This window comes from Alligator mississippiensis, chromosome 7 (genome assembly GCF_030867095.1).
Source record: "Alligator mississippiensis isolate rAllMis1 chromosome 7, rAllMis1, whole genome shotgun sequence".
Classification (NCBI taxonomy): Eukaryota; Metazoa; Chordata; order Crocodylia; family Alligatoridae; genus Alligator; species Alligator mississippiensis.
The window spans coordinates 36,895,740-36,915,331 of record NC_081830.1 but is presented as its reverse complement, the minus strand read 5'-3'; the positions used below and the strand labels follow the sequence as shown (position 1 = coordinate 36,915,331).

The 19,592-nt window shown below is 42.7% G+C and overlaps 1 protein-coding gene across 1 annotated transcript; it reads right to left on the bottom strand.

The window, feature by feature from the left end:
- Nucleotides 1–601: 601 nt before the first annotated feature.
- Nucleotides 602–18,017, bottom strand: RNF168 (ring finger protein 168). Its single transcript, XM_006267026.4, has 8 exons — nt 17,910–18,017; nt 14,237–14,337; nt 11,581–11,924; nt 9,511–9,587; nt 7,527–7,703; nt 6,746–6,870; nt 4,121–4,208; nt 602–3,711 (listed from the first exon to the last, which is right to left on the bottom strand). The coding sequence occupies exons 3-8, from the start codon at nt 11,879–11,881 to the stop codon at nt 2,650–2,652; spliced, it is 1,830 nt and encodes a 609-aa protein (XP_006267088.1). The 5' UTR covers nt 11,882–11,924; nt 14,237–14,337; nt 17,910–18,017; the 3' UTR covers nt 602–2,649.
- Between the last annotated feature and the right edge of the window lie 1,575 nt (nt 18,018–19,592).

The window sequence follows — 19,592 nt, the reverse complement described above, 5'->3', positions numbered from 1 at the left end:
TGAGCAAGATGCTTCTTAGCTATGTGACAAAAGACATTTTAAAACAGAAGTCAAGCATCCTTAAGTCATGACACTGACTTGAAAATAACATTTGGGGATCTTTTTGTCTTGTGTATGTTTAGCGCATAGAAATCACATTTTATGGTTCCTCTGCAACCCTAATATATAGTAGCTTTTTTAAAAAAAAAAGAAAAAGCAAGCAAGAAGGCAAGCTGGGATTTTAAATCACATGACCTCACAAAAGCTGTAGCTTTAAGAAAACTACCAAATGAGACTTGTTGCATAATCACAAGTGCTGGCAACACTGAGATCAGCAACCCCTTTTTTGAGCAAAGCCAGAAGGAAATGCAACAGAATATTCTAGAAAGCATTGAGGCCCAGGAAGCTAGTCTAAGAATAAGTCTGTAGCGACTAATTCTACAATGGCCCCCAAACAAACAAACATAAACTTCTGACAGCTAGAGAAATTACAGGTTTTTGATAACAGAAAATGCTGAGACCCAACAGTAACAATCTAGTCAACATTTTGTTTTTAGGAAGCCCTTTAAATGAAGGAAAACATTAATGAGTTTCAGTGAATAAATGTAGGCATTAAAAAGAATAAAATATAAGTGGGGTACTTTATTTTTTTTTAAAGTATATAGTGAGTGAAAGCTTTTGCACAATGGGTGAAGCAGCAATAAGAGGGGCAAAGCCAAGAGTATTTCTTTATGTTGCATCATCTCACCTTACTGCATTTGTTAATTTGAAATGGTCTTCAGGGAAGTTGCCATCTACATACATAAAGCTCCCCAAACAGTTGTTGTTATAAATACCTGAAGGCAAAATCACTCAAACTTGTGGCTTGTCTCAACTGTTCACATTTCCCCCAGATTAATTCAAAACATTGTTTATAGTAAAGTGTAATCTTTTTAAGTCTTCCTTATTAAAAAGATGACAAAATCAATTCAGGGTACCAGGTCTGTAGTGTTCAAAGCTACTTTAAGTCAGAAGTAGAAACAGATTTACTGCGACTCTGGAATGTCTTGGGCTTTAATCTGGAAAACTAATGTTAAGAATAGGTTTAATTTATTAAACTTGAACTGAGCCAAAAGGCCAATACTAAACTCGGATTCAAAACATCATTTTTAGTTTTAGTTCTGAAAGCTTTCAGTAATCCCAAACTGTGTAGTTCAGAAAAAATAAGAACCAAACATAAATCTATTTATAATACTGATTAATATATTTAGTGAGTACCTACAGAAGTCCTTCAGTATTGTAGGCTATTATATTTTTTTTGTAAAAAAATATTAATTCAAAACAAAACAATAGTTGATTTTTGTTTCTTCATAATGTAAATGTCAATTTCAGTTTCATAACAATAATGAAGACAAAGGAATACAGATAAACAAGAAAACCTTAATCTTATCTAATATCTGTAGCCTGTCATAAGCTCTCCTCTCAGCATTTCTGTAGTCTATATAACAGTGCAACTAATTTGATGAAAAAGCAGAGGGGACACCTATGCAGTGGCAAAATTCTGTATCCCTGCCAGCAAATTCTGGGAAACAGAGCCCTGTTGGGGATGTGTTTTGGGAATGAGGCGAACAATGGCTGCTTTAATCCCCGTATCTCCCTGAGCTAACATAGTGGCTCAGGCACCCAGAGTTAACCCAGACACAGCCTGCCCTACCATCATTGCAGGTGGGTCTGGATGCAGCCTACAAGAAATCCTGTGGTCCAGATCTGGCTGGGTGCGGTAACCAAGTTTGAAACCCTGGTTCTGTTGGAATCTATATATAACTGTGGGAAGAAAACAGTACAAAACAAAAATCTTCTTTTAATGGCTCCAGTGAAAGATTGCGATAACTGGCTCCCATTTATAAATCCAGTTTCAACTGTTAATACCAATGACACATCTATAGAAGAGCCCCCTCCCCACTCTTGGTTTTAAATATTGTAAGAGCTAAAGGGCCTTTATTTTTCTGTTTTCTCTAAAAAAATAGTTTTTTATTAAAACAAATGGCATTCAGTTGCTTGTTCACCCAGTGCTAATACGGATAGCCCTAACAGTAGCTGCAAACACATTAGGGAACCTGTAAGTGATGCCACTAAGGACAGTATTCCTAACAAACCTAGCTAACTGTCACATCTTTGCCAACCAGCAGCAACGCATGGTATAGTTCCAGGCCAGCCTTTTGACCTAATGAACAGTGGCTGTGCTGCTTATTCCCTGCAGTGGGCAAATAACTGAAGATACAGAGTAGCCCTTTGGTCAGATTTATCTTGAATTAAAGCATGTCCTTATTACAAAAGGTTTCAATTCCTTGTATCAATGTGAAGCAACCATATATCATGGAGGGCATCAGTTGTTCTGATGTTAAACACCAACACCTTCTAACACTTAGAGAATTACTAAGGACAGAAGAAGGGAGATGCAATGTTGATAAAGAAGAGATTAAAACTGATAGAAGGAAGGCATTAGAGGCTCCTCAGCTCAACAGCAAAGTATAATTGTGCATGCACTTGTGTTCCAGATTGATTCTCCTCTTAATATAATCATTTTAAGATTAGCTGCTCACATGAAGTTTTGCCTAATACAGAGAAAGGTATTAAAGCAGCTTTAATTGCCCTCCAGCCAAATATGTTTTTTTCAATTCTTTTGAGCTGTTACTCTGAAACAGACCTCTTAAACATCTGAAGGATTGTATTTTGCTTAGTCTTGGGTCGTGACTGGATATCCTGAGAATCACAGCTGTTGACAACACAGTTCAGCACCTTTCCTCCTTTGACACTGGGCAATTTCAGTTGGAGCTTGGTGGGGGACTGCCAGTTCTCATTGTGGGAAGCTCTTCGCAGGGTTCGATAAGCCATTTCAGTCTGATTTTTTGGAGATTTTGAGTCCTTTCTCATCTTACAACTTCCTCTGCCAGTGGGAGATTCCTTCTTAGATGGAGGCAATTTAGTGCGCAATAGGTACTCATCTGGAGACCCCTTCTGTCTGTTTAGTGTCCTTTCCTCTTTGTCAATCTGTCTCTGAAGCTCCAGAGCCAGAAGTCTATCCTGTTCCTCTTGCTTATGTCTCTCCAAAAGTTTTTGCTCCAAATCCATATGTATTTGCAGATGGAGATCATTTACCAGTTCTTTTTGGTTTTCAAATGTTTCTGGAAAAGTTTTCCTCCTCTTATCCAGCAAGCATGAATCAATGGCTGCTTCTGTTGGAGAGTCCAAATATTTTCTTTTGGGAGTCTCGTTAGTGTTCTGTAATCCATTTGTGATTTTTCCCTCACCTGAATTGTTTCCGGCAACTTTCATCAAGATCTGCGTTGCACTGGGGCTGGCAAACACAGAATCTGCTGCTTCCTGAACAGAAGTGCTATTTTCTGCAGGTTTCCCCAAGTTTATGCTTTCTTTACATGTAAAATCATCATTTTCAAAGGCACTTCTAGTCACATCTCTTGTGGAGTTAGGAAGTCCAGTCTCAGGTTCTTCCCATTCTGCACCTGCAATTTCATCTACCTGATATTGTGGATCTGCCATACCTTCCCTCTTGACAGGATAAGACCTTACTGGAGTATGGACACTTAAGTAAGTTAGACATGATTCTAAAAATGAATCCTTAACTTCAGTATTTTGCAAGTTGGTGAGGAATGTTTGTGGAGATAAAGCTGGCATTTCCTCTCTCTCATCTTCTTGCAGTATAAAGCTTTTGTCTTCAGTGCTACTGCTTTCCTGGAAAAAAGACCAGACAAAACTCAGACAAAACAATCAATACAGCCTTCCCAGCAGTAGGTTGAATTTGCAGTTATGATTCTTTTTGTTAGAAAAGTAGAACTCAAACAGGAAAAGCTAATGGTGACTTTTTTTGGCCATAAACAAAACTGAAAACAGAAAACTGGAATCCATAGTTTGATTTTACACCTTTTCCTAAAGTGACAAAATTGTGTGCACCCATGGATAGAATTATATCAGGGACATTTCTTAAAATCTGACCAAACACAGGCCTCTGACAATGTAAACAGCAATTTGCTTTTCTTATGACAATTCTGCATTTCCAAACTATACTGCAAAGGAAAAAAAGACAATTTGCAACTATTAATAAATTATAAAACAGATAACTTCATATGGAAGTATATGTTACCATAGAAAAGGAGCCATTCCTTTCTCGCTCTTTTGCTGTAGAGAGCAATGTTGATACCAAAGCACTGCAAGGTTTTGGAGACAGATATCTGAAAGGAAAAAAAAACAAATGCTAAAACTTTAAGAAAAAAATTTAGCCTGCCCATTACTACCCATTTAGCCTACCCACCCTACCCATTACTCCAGACCTCAGGGTTAACTCTGACAAACAAAGAGGGCAAGATTAGTGTTGGTGTCTGTTTCAAATTATTCTGACTTAAAGATTAATTCTGCTCTTGTCTGTGCAGCAACAAAATTACTGAGGCTCCATCTACAGACTCTTTATTAAAGTCAGATGAAAAGGATTCTTACAATTACAATACAATTTAGAGCAGAGATTCTTACAATTACAAAACACTCCCAAAACTGTAGCCATTCAGACCAACAAAGCCAGACTCAGACCTCGCTCTGACCTGCTACAATACCAACCCTGGGACAAGGACAACAGAATCCCTCTGGTTGTCACTTACAGCCCCTGGCTTGAACACCTAAGATGCATCATTAATGATCTCCAACCTCTCCTGGAAAAGAATAATCATCTCAAGATACTCTTTGGGGACAAACCTGTTCTGGCTTACAAACCTAGGAAATTGAGGGCCCTTCCACTCTGTTACAGCCAGTCCTGCTGCTACTGTCCACTTGGATACCTTCCCACTCTCCTCATGTGCCTTGTTGAAAGAAAAATTAAATTGGGAGGCATCTTACCCCTGCTCAATGATGAAGATAGGAGGACTCCTAAGGCAGGATCTCACTGCCTTGCAGGGCCCTTGGTGTCAGGGGTTTTGTATTTGGGCTGCCTCCTTGCCAGCCTTCCCTTTTCTTTGCCTCTCCACTCAGTCTCTGTCTCTCAGTCTGGTAGCCCCAAACTCTGGGCTTTCTCCCAGGTTCCTCCCAACCCAGGACTAAAACCCAAGGCCTTGAACTTTGAAGCAATGCTTAATAAATACCTTGTACCACCACAGCAGGCCCATGGACTCTTGTGCCAGTGGCACTAACCTCTCTTGTGGGAAGTCAGGCAGGATGCTCTGACACCCTGCCCTACTGTTTCCACACCTCCCCTGACAGCTATTTCCAGTTCACCAGGGTTAAAACTAACCACAACACAAATACAAGCAACTGCTTCCAAACTAAAGGTCTCCCTTCACTCTGGGTCAATGGCATCCTGCAAATCCTCCTTCCCTTTGATCTCTCACCTGCCAGCTCTCAAGGTTGGTTTAGGTGCTTGCCAAACAGTCTCCTGCAGCTCCTTCCTTCCTGGAGATCCGCTCCCTGCAACATGCAGGGCTTGATTACCTGCCTTGCTTCAGGCACTGGGCTTATATACCCTGAAGCACTGCCCTTTCCAGCCAGGTGACTTTAGTCAAGCATTGGGGTTTTCCCTTGGACCTACTGGCCAGCCTGCTCCTCCCTGTTGCATCATAACCCAGCTGCTTGCAGCCTTTATTCTCAGGTTGCCAGAAAATCTGCCCCACACATCAAGCTTTGTGCAGCGCAGCTAGCTTTGGCTCAGCTGCCTGCCTACACAGTAAGTGGCCTGCTGCACTTTCTTGTTAAAATAACAGGAGCCACCGTCTCCCTGTTACATCCCCCAACCTCAAACGGCATCTCTCAAACAACAGACTAATAATTAAACTCCCATCCTCACTGAGGCACCAGGCCTTGCAATGAACCTAAATGTCTACTGTATCTCCACATCAACACAGACCACATCATCACTGGACCTAACAACAAGGAGTACAACATCCAAGGTGCACTCACTTGCACTCAACCAGTGTCATATGTGTCATCACCAGCTTACAACATCCATCTGCTGTCTATGTGGGACAGATCTCTACATGTAGGAATAAATGAAAAGCCTGTGGCAGAACACTTAAGCCTCCTTGGACACTCCATTACTGACCTCAGGATTGCAGCTCTCCAGCAAAAAAAAAACAAACTTTGAATGAGAAACTGAAGAACAAGAAATGATCCACAAACTGGGTTGTGTTAAATGTGGTATAAACAGGGACTATGGATTCTTATCTCATTACCAAAATCAGCTTTTGTGACCCTCTTTTGTTCCCATGAGTTTACTGCTCTTTGCTTTTCTCTCCTAGCACTATCTCCTCCTTCCTACCCCTATTCCTAGCTCTCTTCCCAATCCCTTTTGTATTCTAATTTCTCTCTCCTTTTAACTGTTTTCTGTACTTCCTTTCACAGCATCTGATGAAGTGAACTTAAGTTCATGAAAGCTTATGCTCTGCCTCTATCCTTATATATCTTATTTAGTTAGTCTATAAAAGTGGATATATACCCTGCCTTCTAGATGAAAAAAATACTATGTTCAGATTCTAGATTGTCTAAACTGCAAATTAAATTAGAAAGATTCTGTTTTTACCTATTATCTGAATGAGTTTAATATGGAAATCATTTGAGAGACATAACTAGGATCCTATTAAGCTAGTTTATAGGGATACATGTAAAAGTTCAGCTATACAACCCAAACCCCTGCTATACGTGGAAGCACTTTCTAAACCAGAAAACATATTCCTTCTTCCACAGTTTGCATTATAGATGTTTACCAACAAATATTAGTCAGAAACCTTACTTCTGAATGTCTCCAGAGTTGCACGATTTGTTCTTTGTCTTGCACGAATTAACTGGGGAGGGGCCAGATGAAAGACTGTTTGCAAGTGAAGAAGTGCCAATCGTAGGCTCCTCTATGTGCTTGTTCTTCAATGACAGTAAAAATACAGAGGTTATACAAAACTGAAAATAAGCGTGATTCTGAACAAAATTTTGTAGTGCTAACAAGATGTGTAATCCTCTAAACAACTACACATTACATTTATCATGTGTTACATTTATCTGCAGGCAGTAATATTAGTAGACAAGAGGTGTTATCTAAATAGCAGTTTTGGCAAGTACTACAATCAAATGGAAAATGGTACCAAATATACATCCCATATCTACACATAGCAGTGATTAGAATTCTTCTAAGTGCAGTTTTTTCAAATGTTAACATTACCCTTTTCACTCCTTCCCAAGCACAGGTAACAGAAATTATATTCTTCCAAAATAAAACTGATTTTATTTTAGAAAGACAGAAGAGAGCTTACGAGAGCAGAGAAGGGTGTTGCTATGAGGGAATATTTAAAAAAAAGAAAAAAACACTAACCAAACTACTGATATGACTTCCAAATATATGTTAAACATGTGGAAAAAAAATCAGGATATTTCCTCCCTTTCTCTGTTTAAAATGTAGTACTTACTAATCAATGTTGTATTTAAGCACCTCATATCTAATACCAGCTCACTAATGAAATTCAAAAATGTCTTAAGATTCCATCCAAAAATTCTTGCATATGCTTCAAAAGATCTAAACTTACCAGGCTGTTATTTAGCTCCCATGCCAGCTGTTCATCTTGTTTTAGCTGTTCCTCCATCTCTTTTCGCCTTTCTTCTGCTAGTCTGTGTTCAGCCTCCTCTTCTGCTAACAGCTTCTGAATGTACTCCTCACTTGCTTTGTTCTCCTCCTGTTCATGTGCCCGTCTCTCAGCTTCCACCTGAAAGAAGAGTTAAGATTTCATTTGAAATGTTTAAAATTAAGTGTTGGTGTAGAAAACACATTATAGTAGATCTGCTTAAATTTAAAATTCGATAAACTGAACTTCCCTATGTCATTCTCTACCTTTCATAGGACAGATTTAACGGCATGCTGTGAAGTCTTATACTTGAGACTTTATTAATCTTAATACAGGACACAGTATGCAAAATGCTGCAGTAAACCATAAGTATCAAATAAAATAATCAAGTAAAGCAACAGAGCAGGGGTCAGCAACCTATGGCATGCAAGCTGAATCTGACCAAAGGGGTCTGATCCAGCCTGTAAAGGTCCTATCAATCACAGGGGAATCAGTGGTACAGACCTGTGCTGTGCCACCCATCCTTTCCTCAGTGCTTCCCTCTGCTGCCTGCACCTGCATTACACTCACTGCAGAAGGAACTGGAATCTGTAGCAAGGGTGAGCGCATGTAGTTGGCAAATGGGGTGAGGGATGGCAGAGGCTACACCAGCAAAAAGCTGCCAACCCTTGAAATAGAACTTTTGATACTTAGAAAGCTGTGTGTGTAAATTTGCTAACTTACAACAGGCTTCTCAACCATCAGTATGAAAAGAATGTTATTTACTTGGAAGTTACAGGAACAGAGCAGGAATTCTAAATTTCTGTTTTCTGACATGAGGTGGATGTGTATATGAAGACCTACAGAAGCCACAGCTCAGCATGGGTGGGAAAGTGCACATATCTAAGGATGACACTTCATTTCTTGGACTGCAGTGAATAACGCTGGGTAACAGGAGGTCTAAGACCTCCCAGATGCTCTATCATATTTGTATCCTTAGTTTGAATGTTCAGTGTACAAAGGTATACAAATACTCAGGTCAGATTGAACCATTATCCTCATCTGGTCTGAGTATCCCTATAACAAGCCATAAAACTTTACCCAATAATAACTATATCGAACCTAACATTTTGCAATTGAACCCTGCAAAATTTCTCTTTCTAAACAACTTATTATGTTTTAAAGAGTTGGACACTGAGTGTGTGTACATATGAACAACATGAGAAAAGGGTGGTGGGGCCTTACTGCCCAACAGCTACTCTGGGGTAACTGCCCATGTGCATAGCAGAAGTTAAAATGTGATAGTTCAGCTCTCAAAGAAAAAGGGGTAAATTACTGCAGATTTTTCCCCTAATTACCATGAGGAAGAGCATGCATCTGGGTACTTTTTGCAGAACAGCTAGTAGAGAGTAAATCCCTGGCCCCTTTTGTCCCTGAAGTGATTTGTTCATATGTCCATACCTGAGAATGTGTAACATCCCTTGGTAAACTGTTACAGTGATTAACTACCCTAATTGTTAAAAAGGTTGAACCCTCTTCTTATTTTTTAATTGTTATTGTTTACTTCCAGCTACTTGGTTTTATATTCTTATTAGTATGAAATATGTTCTTCCTGCACATATTCTTGTACATTTTAATAAAATCATTTCCTAGCCTTCTCTTGTATATATCAACCCAGATAGAGCTGACCCTGCCCTGAATAGGCTGGATTAGATGACTTCTCATGGTCCCTTCCAGCACTATTTTTTTTTATTCAATAAGGGAGGAAATTCAATTTTTCAGGTCTCACTAATTAAAATATTTTATTCCAAATTCAAATAATTCTTGAAGCTCATTTCTCTTCAGTTTTTCAATAAAGAACTAAGCCTGTCTTAAACTGTAGGAAGTAAGTTACACACATCAAATACTAGTCACCCTTTACATACAAGATTAGAATAAATAGATACATCAATTAAGTTTCTAGACTTACCTTGCTAATCTCTGCCTCATATTCCTGTCTCAACTCACCAGGCTTGCTTAGCTGATGCAGTGGTTGCGATATACAAACTAACTCAAAGAAACAGAAGGAGAATGTAGGGAAAAAAAGAAAAACCATCACTTTCAACATCAGACTTTTATAGAAATCTTTTTCTTACCATATAACATAAAAATTATATTATTCTGGTTCATATTAAGCTGAGAACACACAGAAGAGTCATATCCATTCCTGCCCCTTAGCCAAACTGTGTTGTTTAACGGACATGAAATATGTTCCAACTCACAAGTATGAAACAAAAGCATCTCTATGAACCATTATGTCCATTTTCCCTCATCCATTATGACAAAAATAGTTTCTTATTACACTAGTGTGGAGTGAATTAAAACAAGATGGGCAAAACCTTAAAGCTAACCTACAAGGCAAAAAGAAATCTTTCTTTTTTTCTTTTGTGCTCCAGAAGAAAGCCTGAAAGGCTTTTCAAAAAGAAAATATATGTTGTTCTGTTTCTTTAAAGTCTCTCATAGGAATCTCATTTGTTAAGTGGTGCAACGTTCTCAAAGGTCAATTTCTTTTCCAACTAATTGGAAGCAGTATTTATTTAAAGATGAAAAGCCAATACCACAACACAGCTCAAACTCTGACTGTGGTGGACGTTCAAATGAGATTCCTTTAGAATGCCTATTTTCAAAGAAACAGAATTAAGGACTTCCCTTCCCTTCTGGGTGAAGAATACTGCTATATTGCCCTGATTACCTGCTTAAACCTTCTGAGATATGAAATGTCATTTCCTAAATGACATGATTAGAAATGTTGTCATTTCCTAAATACTGATACATAAGTCTTAGTAGTACAGCAAGTCTGCAGCATGAGACTATAATTTTATCTGTCTGATTCAATGTATTGTTGCTCTCCTTTGCAAAATGAAACATCCCTCAGAATACTTACTCCTCTAGAATGGAGAGCCTTTATTTTTCCCTTTAGCCATATCACAACATCTCAAGGAAGTAGTTCAAGGAATGTGCCTCACAAATAAAAGTGCACATTCAGGTCGTACAGTGATAAAATTATATGTTCATGCACAACCAAGCAAATAATTGCCTTTTCAAATAAGCTAAGAAAACAGGCCCTTTAACCTGCATAAGGTGTCCATACAAATAGCATCAAGGATACCCTGTTAGATAAAAAGAATTTCAAATCAAGAATTTTTTCAAAAGAATTTCAAATCAAAAGAATTTCAATGGCCATCTCAGAGAAAACACACTGATAAATCAAGCCATGACAGCATCCAATTATGAAGTTTGTTGAACTTTGTTGAATTAGATTTAAAATACTGAATCCCAACTTGCCCCAAAGGCAACCTGCACTGTATTCTGGATAGGTGCCCCTTCCAGGAAAGGTACTAGACAGCAAGTTGAAGGATTATCACTAATCATAAGAGCAATTTGGAGTCAATGCCATTGTTCCATAGGCATGAGTCAGTAGCTGAAACATTCCCATTGACCCTAAATTGCTCTTATGCAAACTGAGGGGCCCTATGTCACAGCAGAGTTCTATTCTGTGCAAGGGGCTAATAACCACTGCATTGAGAAGGACTTGCAGGAAAAAGGAGGCAGTAGCGGTGCTACCTAACTTGAAAAAATGATAAAGTATGGATTCACAAGAAGCATTAAGCTCAGACTTGGGAAAGCACATTTTAAGGCTTGTTAGTTTCAAGATCAGTAACGCTCAAGTGCTTTAGTTATAAAATAATTGAGATTAAGATATTCTTTTGCTCTGCCTGCATTTCTCACCAGTTTGCCTCCATAGGGCCTAAAACAAGAAGTTCCACAGGCAAATTGTAACAATGAGGAAAGCTGTGTAAACAGGGCTTGAGAGGTCACATTTCCTTCTTTTGTAGTTTACTTTGCACTGAAACAAACTGGTTTTGAGACTGTATTTCCCAGTAATACAGCTACAGCAGTGAAATTCTGTGGTGGTCTCATGTCATGACATCCAAGCCCACGAGAACCAACAACTTTGCTAGAGCACAGACAGGTCCAAGACAATGTAGTTTTTACTTACGTTCCTCTACCAGATCTTGCCCATTAACTCTGTGCTTACATTCCTCTGGGTAATTCTTTTGAATCTTTTCCCACAGCTCCCAATTGATAAGAGTATTTCTGCGAGCATTGTATCGTGCCCAGGAAGAGACCCGCCGGCGGCAGAAAGGGCAGCACAGGCTTGCTTTTTCTACTGTCAATTGGAAACAGGAGTTACAGAGAGTGTGATTGCATGGTAGGGTCACTGGCTCCACAAAAATTTCCATGCAAATTTGGCAGAGACAGTCAGTCAAGGAAAGTGGAGCTTCAGATTTCATTGACATGTTGACTCCAGGTAGAGGAATGAGGCTACTGTGGTATCAGTATCTGCAGCCAAAACAGAAATACGTATTTACTGATTAACACATACAAGAGATGATCTACTATAGTCTGCTTATTCAGTTATTTTTGTGCATCATCCCTCTTGTAAAATTCCAAAACAGGAAAAAAGCATGTTAGGCTTAAAAACATATCTGTCCCCTGTTATTCCCAGGAGAATCCCCATGAACCAGAGATAAATATCTTTCTTATAAAATATACCTTTTTCTTCAAAAAGCCATGCCTCTAGCTATGCACTCCTGGGAAGGGCAGTGTATCTATGTTCAGAGACAAAACCTAGGTAAGAAACCATGCCACACACACACTCCCTATTTTTTCACTCCTTAAATACTGGGAAAGAGCAGCTACTGCAATTTCTGCCAGGGAGATTCCATTCATTCTGCTTGGGTACTCCACATCAGATATTTAAAAGGTAGCTATGTTCCTAAATATCTTATAACATCTGGCACTCCATCTTTTGTATCCTTCAGCTAGGAAGACTAGAGACAATAACAGAAGAAAGGAAGCATTCTCATCTTTCTCTTACAATCACCTCTAAGCTTCCTATTTGATGAGGTTGGTAAAGAAAAGTTTCCAATACTCTTCACATCAGGGCTGTCCAATTTCTAAGTCCTTGGGGGCTACACCCTCCAGGAGCTGTGCTGTGTAGATGCTCCCCCCATGTCCCACCCCCACAAGGGTACTCCCCCCTTCCCCACCACTGCTGCACCATGCTAGTGCGATCCCCACAACGTGCAACCTCAGACTGACCCTCAGTTCCCCATGCAGCACAGCGCATTGTCCTGCTCTCTGGGGTAGAAGCAGGATGCAACAGTTGTAAGTGGAAGGGGAACCTGGAGACTACAGCTGATATTGTAGCCAGAACAATGTGGGGAATGGCAGGCAGGCAGGAGACCTGGGGCCACAACTTAATCCCTCATGGGCTGCACACAACCCATGGGCTGCCAATTCAACAGCCCTGTTCTCCATAGTGCCTAGACAAGTGATTCTCAACCAGGATTTTGCAAGGGGATTGTGCACCCTGAGACGCCTTGAGATCCTTTCAAGGGTGATGCAGTGCCACACAATGTTAGCAATTAGGCATGCAAATATGATAGACATGGTGTACCCAGAAATTTCAAATAGGAATCCCTAGTGTCAAAAACATTCTGACCCGTTTGGTCCTTTTGAGTTCTTTGCAACAGATGACTTACTTATTATTTTTCTATAGTCAAGAACAAGTCAAAGCTAAGAGGGGACCATGAGTCTAAAAAGGTTGAGACCCGCTGGCTTAATCCCTAGGTTGGAGTCTTCTTTCTCAGTCAACAGTTGAGCTAACTGAGTCATTTCGTGACATGTTTACTGTTACTGATAAGTTTCTGAGCAGCAGCAAAAAACAGACAACAGTATCATCAGACCTCACTCAAACTGGCAAATCTCTGAACAGCAGTAAAGACAATGGAAGTAGTTGCAAAGATCTAATAAAAAACAAGCTAATGTTGCTCATGACAGCTACAATATTTGAGTACTTAGTTAACACTATTTCTTCTTCAGAGTATTTATATCCTCACATTATTTTTGGCTAAACATGAACATAATGATCTTATCATAAGTGTTACTTTATATCACATGTAATCATAAACTTAAATCACTCCATCACTTAAGACTTCAATCTACAAGACATCTTTTAAAAGCTCCTATTAGTGCAATCAATTTCAGCATCTTTGATAGTTACCATAGATGCAGTTCAACGGATCAGCAAAAGGGCATGCTCAAAAAGTAGAGATGCACTGATAAAGATTTTTTGGGCTGATACCAATGGCCAATTATTAATGAGCCATATTAGCCGATATCGATCTGATTACCGATATGCAGCCTGGCAGCTTGGAGAGCAGCATCCAGCTGGTAAGTCTGTTGGGGAGGGAAGGGGGCAGACTGAGGCTCCCATAGTGAGGGAGGGAGTGGGGCCAGGGCAGGCACTGCCCAGCCAGGGCAGGGTACCCCTTCCCTCCCCAAGACTTACCAGACGAACGCTGCTGTCCAAGCTGCCCGGCTAGCCGCGTGCATGCTGCGACTGCACACACGCACATGGCATTTATCAGCAGCTTTATCAGCCACGTCAGCCAAAAAAAGCCAATTGACAATAATGTCAATTTTTCTTATATCAATGCTGATGCATTATGGACCAATATATTGGTGTACCTCTATCAAAAAGAACAGTTATTTTTATGAAACACACGGAGGGGCTGCTTGACTAAAAATCTGACAAAGTCACCAGAGCCAAAAAGCAAGGAAAGAAAGTTTATTCATATTCTCCATACCGTAGATTTTTCTATTTTAGCTTCTTTATGAAAATTCTGCAGGTCAGCCAATTTCTCCATCCGCCACTTCCTTAAAGCATTTCCCATCTGTTTTAGGGTTACTGTGAAATATGAAAAAAAAAAGTATCACAGACTATGGTTCAAAACCCCCAGAGTAATAACAGAACCAGAAAAAATAATAAAGTGCTAAAAATTATTTTTAAGGTACAAAAGCTTAAGTCACATGATTACTTTTGTCAATAACACTCTAAAAATCAGAAAGAGCATTGATAGGAAAGCAACTATTTGCCTCTCCAGCTTGAATGATCATCCAAAGCAGTAGTGCCCAAACTTTCTGGGCTGTGGGACAGACAAGTGACGCATTTGGTTCATGAGCTGGATCTAGAGTAGGGTCAGTGTGTGGCCCCAAACAGACATACCATTCTGGGCCCTGGCCCTGACCTCACACACCAGCCTGATCCAACACATGGGGCCAAGTCATCAGTCCATGAGGCTTGGAAATTCGGTGGTGGCAGAGTAGTGGCACTGTTATTTGCCACCACTCCCCCACTGCCAAATTTCTAGGGGTACATCAATAAAGATTTTTTTGGCCAATACCAATGGCTGATTATTAATCAGCCATAGTGGCTGATACCGATCCAATAGCTAATATGCAGGCTGGCAGCTTGGAGAGCAGCATCTGGCCAGTAAGTCTGTGAGGAGGGGAGGGGAGGGGAGGGGAGATCGAGGCCCCTGAAGTGAGGGAGGGAGTGGGGCTGGGGCAGGAGCAGGTGTTACCCAGCCAGGGCAGTGTAGGATGCAGGACAGAGACACGGGTGGCTCGTCTGGGAGGCGTGGGGAGGGAAGGAAAGGGGGGCTGTTCCCTGCACCCCTGGGGGAGGCATGTGCCTCCCAGATTTGTGTGTAGGGCAAGAGCAGGCTGCCCACTGCAGGCTCAGGGCCAGGGGCTGTGCCAGCCTCTTCCCAGCACGGGGGCTGGGCTGGGGCTGTGCCTGGAGTGGGAAGGTGGGCTATAGCCATTCCAAAATTCACCATAGCCTCCCTCCCAGTGCCGCTTGCCCTGAGCACAGCCCCAGCCCAGCCTCCTCACCATGAAGCAGCTGGTGCAACCCACAGCCCCAAGCCTGCAGCAGGTACCCACCCCCACCCCATCCACAAATCTGGAGGGCACATGCCCCCCATGCCTCCCCAGGGGTGTGTGCAGTGGTGGGGAGTGCCCCCCCCTCCGAGCCCTGCCCCAGCCCCGTTCCCTGCCTCTCCATGGGAGCCTAGATCTGCCTCCACCATGCCAGTTTCCCCACTGGCCAGACAATGGTCTCCACACTGCTGGGCTGCATTCCTGGCCATGTGTATGCTGCAGCTGAATGCATGAACATGGCATTTATCAATGACATTACCAGCTACAATAAATTTAAAAAAAAGCCGATTGTCAATAATGTCAGTTTTCCTTTTATCAGCGCCGATCCAATATGGACTGATATATCAGCGCACTTCTACAAATTTCTGGACCGTAGGGAGTCACACAGGCCAGATGACGGTCCCACAGGCCAGATCTGGTCCATGGGTCAGAGGTTGAGCATTACTGATCCCAAGCAACTGGAAAGGAGACGATAAAAATAATTTGAATACACAATCCAACAAATACACATTTTTGTACATCTGGGATGAAGATACAACACACAGAACAACTTTCAGAAACATTAAAAAGATATGGAATTGATAATAATTAAAAAGTATGAAAAACAACCTGAAACATTAACACCATCTTTAAAACTGAAAAGTCCAAAGAACTTTTTATGGGGTGTGTAGTTATTTCAACATACATCCTGAAAGAAGCAATGTAGCTGAGTCTCAGGAAGCACTATATTTTAATGTTAAAAAATAATAGACAAAAAAAGAATAAAAAAGTAGAAAGACTGACTAAACTAGGAGGAAATATAGAAATGCTTGTAACAAGAGAAAAACTAGCGGGGCGATCCATTAGGCATTTAAGATGCTTATATGCTAGGGAAAAAAGTGAGGAATAAACAGAAAGAACTGAAAGACTAGTAGAGCCACACTGTCTGACGTAGAGAAAAGACTTGGTCAGAAAGTTCGCACAACTGGATATTGATATAGATAAGCACAGCATGTTCAGGAAGGACACACATGAGGAAAAAAAAATGGTGAGAGGTGGCGTTGTTCATTATAAAGGTCTATACTTGTTCTAAAGTTCAGAACTAAGTAAGAGATAATTTATTGAAAGTCTTTACATCAAGGGGGAAAGAACAAAGGCAATGTTATTATGGGTGCCCACATCACAAAAAACAATAGTGGATGAGACTTATTTTAAACAACTAACTCAAGCATCCAAGCTAGAGAGCCTAGTATTTATAGGGGCCTTGAATTACTATATTTGCTGGCAGGGTAACACAACCATGCACAGGCAATGCCCCAAGTCTTTAAGACCATGTTAAGGACAACTCTTTGGCACAGACAGTTGAAAAACCAACTGGGGGAAGCTGTTCTTGATTTGTCACTTAAGTAATAAAAAGAAACAGGCTGAGTGACTGTGAATTTCTCTAATGACAGAAGATCACCTGAACAGAAAGGCTGTTATTTCAGAAATGCTGCATTGAATAAACTCAGGGCATGGGGAGGCAGGATCCCCAGAAAAGCAAACCTATAGGGCAGGTGCGCTCAACCTCTGGCGTATAGGCCAGATCTGGCCCATGGTGCTATCAGCCGACTCAGGGCTCCCCATGGATCTGGACATTTGTTGGTGGGAGAGCAGTGGCACCACTCATCTGCTGCCAACTCTCTGGGCCCATGGATCAGGATCCAGTGCCAGTGAGGAGGGCTGAGGGGGGACACTGCCGGCTTCCTGGGACCCAGCCCTGACACATGGTAAGGGGGAGCAGCAGGGAACGGCATTGAGCTCCCAGGCAGGGTAGATAAAAATCAATGATTTTTTTTGTTCTAATGATTTTTTTTTTTAATTAAAAAGCTCATTCTTAAAGGGAGGAAATAGTATGGTAGAAGGGAAAACCTATCATAGCAGTGAGCTTGCAAAAGCCATGAGAGAGACCCTGTTTGGGAATATTTTAATGAAGGTTATATCAAACAAGAAAGCACTTTTAGTAGAAAACGATTAAATCGAGGCTTCCTGACCAGTGATTTAAATCGAATAAATTTAAATCAAATCCACCCTGCTCCCAGACCACGATCCTGGTGTGCGAGGCAGGGTGGCGCCAGTGCCGGCCCGATCTGGCCCAGATTCACCCCCCCCCCCGCTCGCTCCCCAGACCCGCGGGGCCAAAAGTTACAAGCAAACGGGCAGCGATCTCTTCAGGACCAGCTTTGCAATAGGTCCCAGGTGACACGGGAGCTCTGCAAAGGCTGCGAGCGGGGCGGGGCAGGGCGGGGCTGCAGACAGTGCGCGGGCCGGGCCGCTACAGCCAACGCGCCTCCAGCAAGCGGCTTGGCCGAGGCCAGACACCCCGCAGCTCCCTGCAGGCCCCGGCCCCGGCCCGGGGCGCTACACAGCTGGGCAGCCCGCGCGGGGCTGCAAAGGCCGCGGAGCTGGTACGGGACACCGGCGGCTCCACAGCTCCGCCGCGAGCCAGCCCCGGGGACACCTGCAAGGGACTCCCGCCGCCCTCAACTGCCCCCACGCCCAACGGCCGCCGCTCACCTCGCGCCGCCCAGAAACCAATCGGTGGCTGCGGCGGGAACAAGCCGCTGCTGCACTTCCGGAAGTGGCGTCCCCGGCGTCCCGCGTCGCAGCCCCGCCCCCCGCCAGGCCCCGCCCTCAGCGCCGAGGTGCGGGGGGAGGGGCTGCCCGTGGTGCCTCACAATGAAGGGGGAGCGCCCCCCCGCATCATGGCGGGCTGGTTGTGGATCCAGGCCGGGTGCTGACGGGCAGAGGGCGGCCCCTTGGAGACCATCTCGTCCAGCACGAGCCGAGGGCTGCGCGGACAGGGCCAGGAGGCACCCGCCTACGGCCTGCCATAGCTCGAGCCTTGCTGAAGGGGCTGGTGTCCAAGGTGCTGCCCTGAGGCTGGCGCCGCCAACTCCGCCCCGTCGCCCCCAGGCACCTCCAGGTGCAGAAGTGGAGGCTGCAGCCCTGGACTTGGCCCTTCAAGGCAGGGCTGGGCATGAGGCAGGGCCACAGCGCCTGGTTCACTTCCTCGCTGTCTCATTTGCTTCCTTGAGGCCCCCGAGGCCTGGCCCCATCCCGCTGCACCGCAGTGGTTGGACAAAGGCTCGGGAGTCTCCGACAAAGAGCTGTTCCCGGGCCTCGTCCCCGAACAGCTGTGGCAAGAGCTGGGTCAGTGGCCCAGGGCACCAGCTCTGTCGGAAGTGCCAGTAGTCTGGTTTCTCACAACAGCGATTAAACCAGGCACAGCAGGTGCTGTGAACGCAGCACTTCTCTGCTAGGGGGGACGCAGCACCCTGAGGTGCCTTGAGAGCCTTTCTAGGATGCCACAGGGTGCTGCACCATGTCAGCCCAGTTAGGTGTGCAAACAATTTGCAAGCTAAACCCAGAGATTTGCCAGAGGCACCTGTAGCATCAAAACCCATTCTGGCTTGTAGTCTCTCAGTTCTTTGCAACCAAAGAACAGCTCTATCATTTTTCTTGTCTCAAAAAAACAAGTGAGAACTAAACTGGCATTTTCTGAGCATGCCTTGGGTCTAACAGGGAAATGCCTTGAGTCTAAAAAAGGCTGGGAATCACTGTGTTAAAGGCTAACATGCTCCAGGTTCTTGTTTTCAGCGTTCTTGTTATATCATGAGTAGAGCCAAGCGCATTTTTTCTTATAGCTATTGAGATTTAATAGTGAAAAACAGTCCATTCACCTGTGCTGAGGGAAATCAGCTGCCTGAACAGTCTTACCAAGGTCAGAGTGTTAGAGCTGTGATGGTCCAGGGAATATGTGAAAGAAAGATTTGTTTGGACCAACTCTGTAAGGTTGGTAGATACTTAGACAAGCTTTCAAGCAAAAGATTGCCCTTCCACAGTCTGGAAAAGAAGCTGATATGGACTAAACTAATTCATCTTCCTGAGTCAAAGATGATTGTCGTCTATGATTGTCTTATCTATGGGTCCAAAGATGACTGATGAAGGTAATTCAGGCTTGACAGACTCTGCTGCAAACTCAAAACAATTACTTTTGTGTACTCCATTATGTAATAAACACTTTAAAAAAGAAGAGGGTAGTAAACCTGTGGAGTGAGAGAAGTTATCGAAAGTGGCTACAAAGCAAGGGGCGGTAGAAGGATAACTAATTGTCAAAGAATTAGACCATTCAAAAAGGAAGAGGGTCATTATCACCTGTGAAGTACAGAAAGGTTACCAGAGAGAGTAGGTAAATTG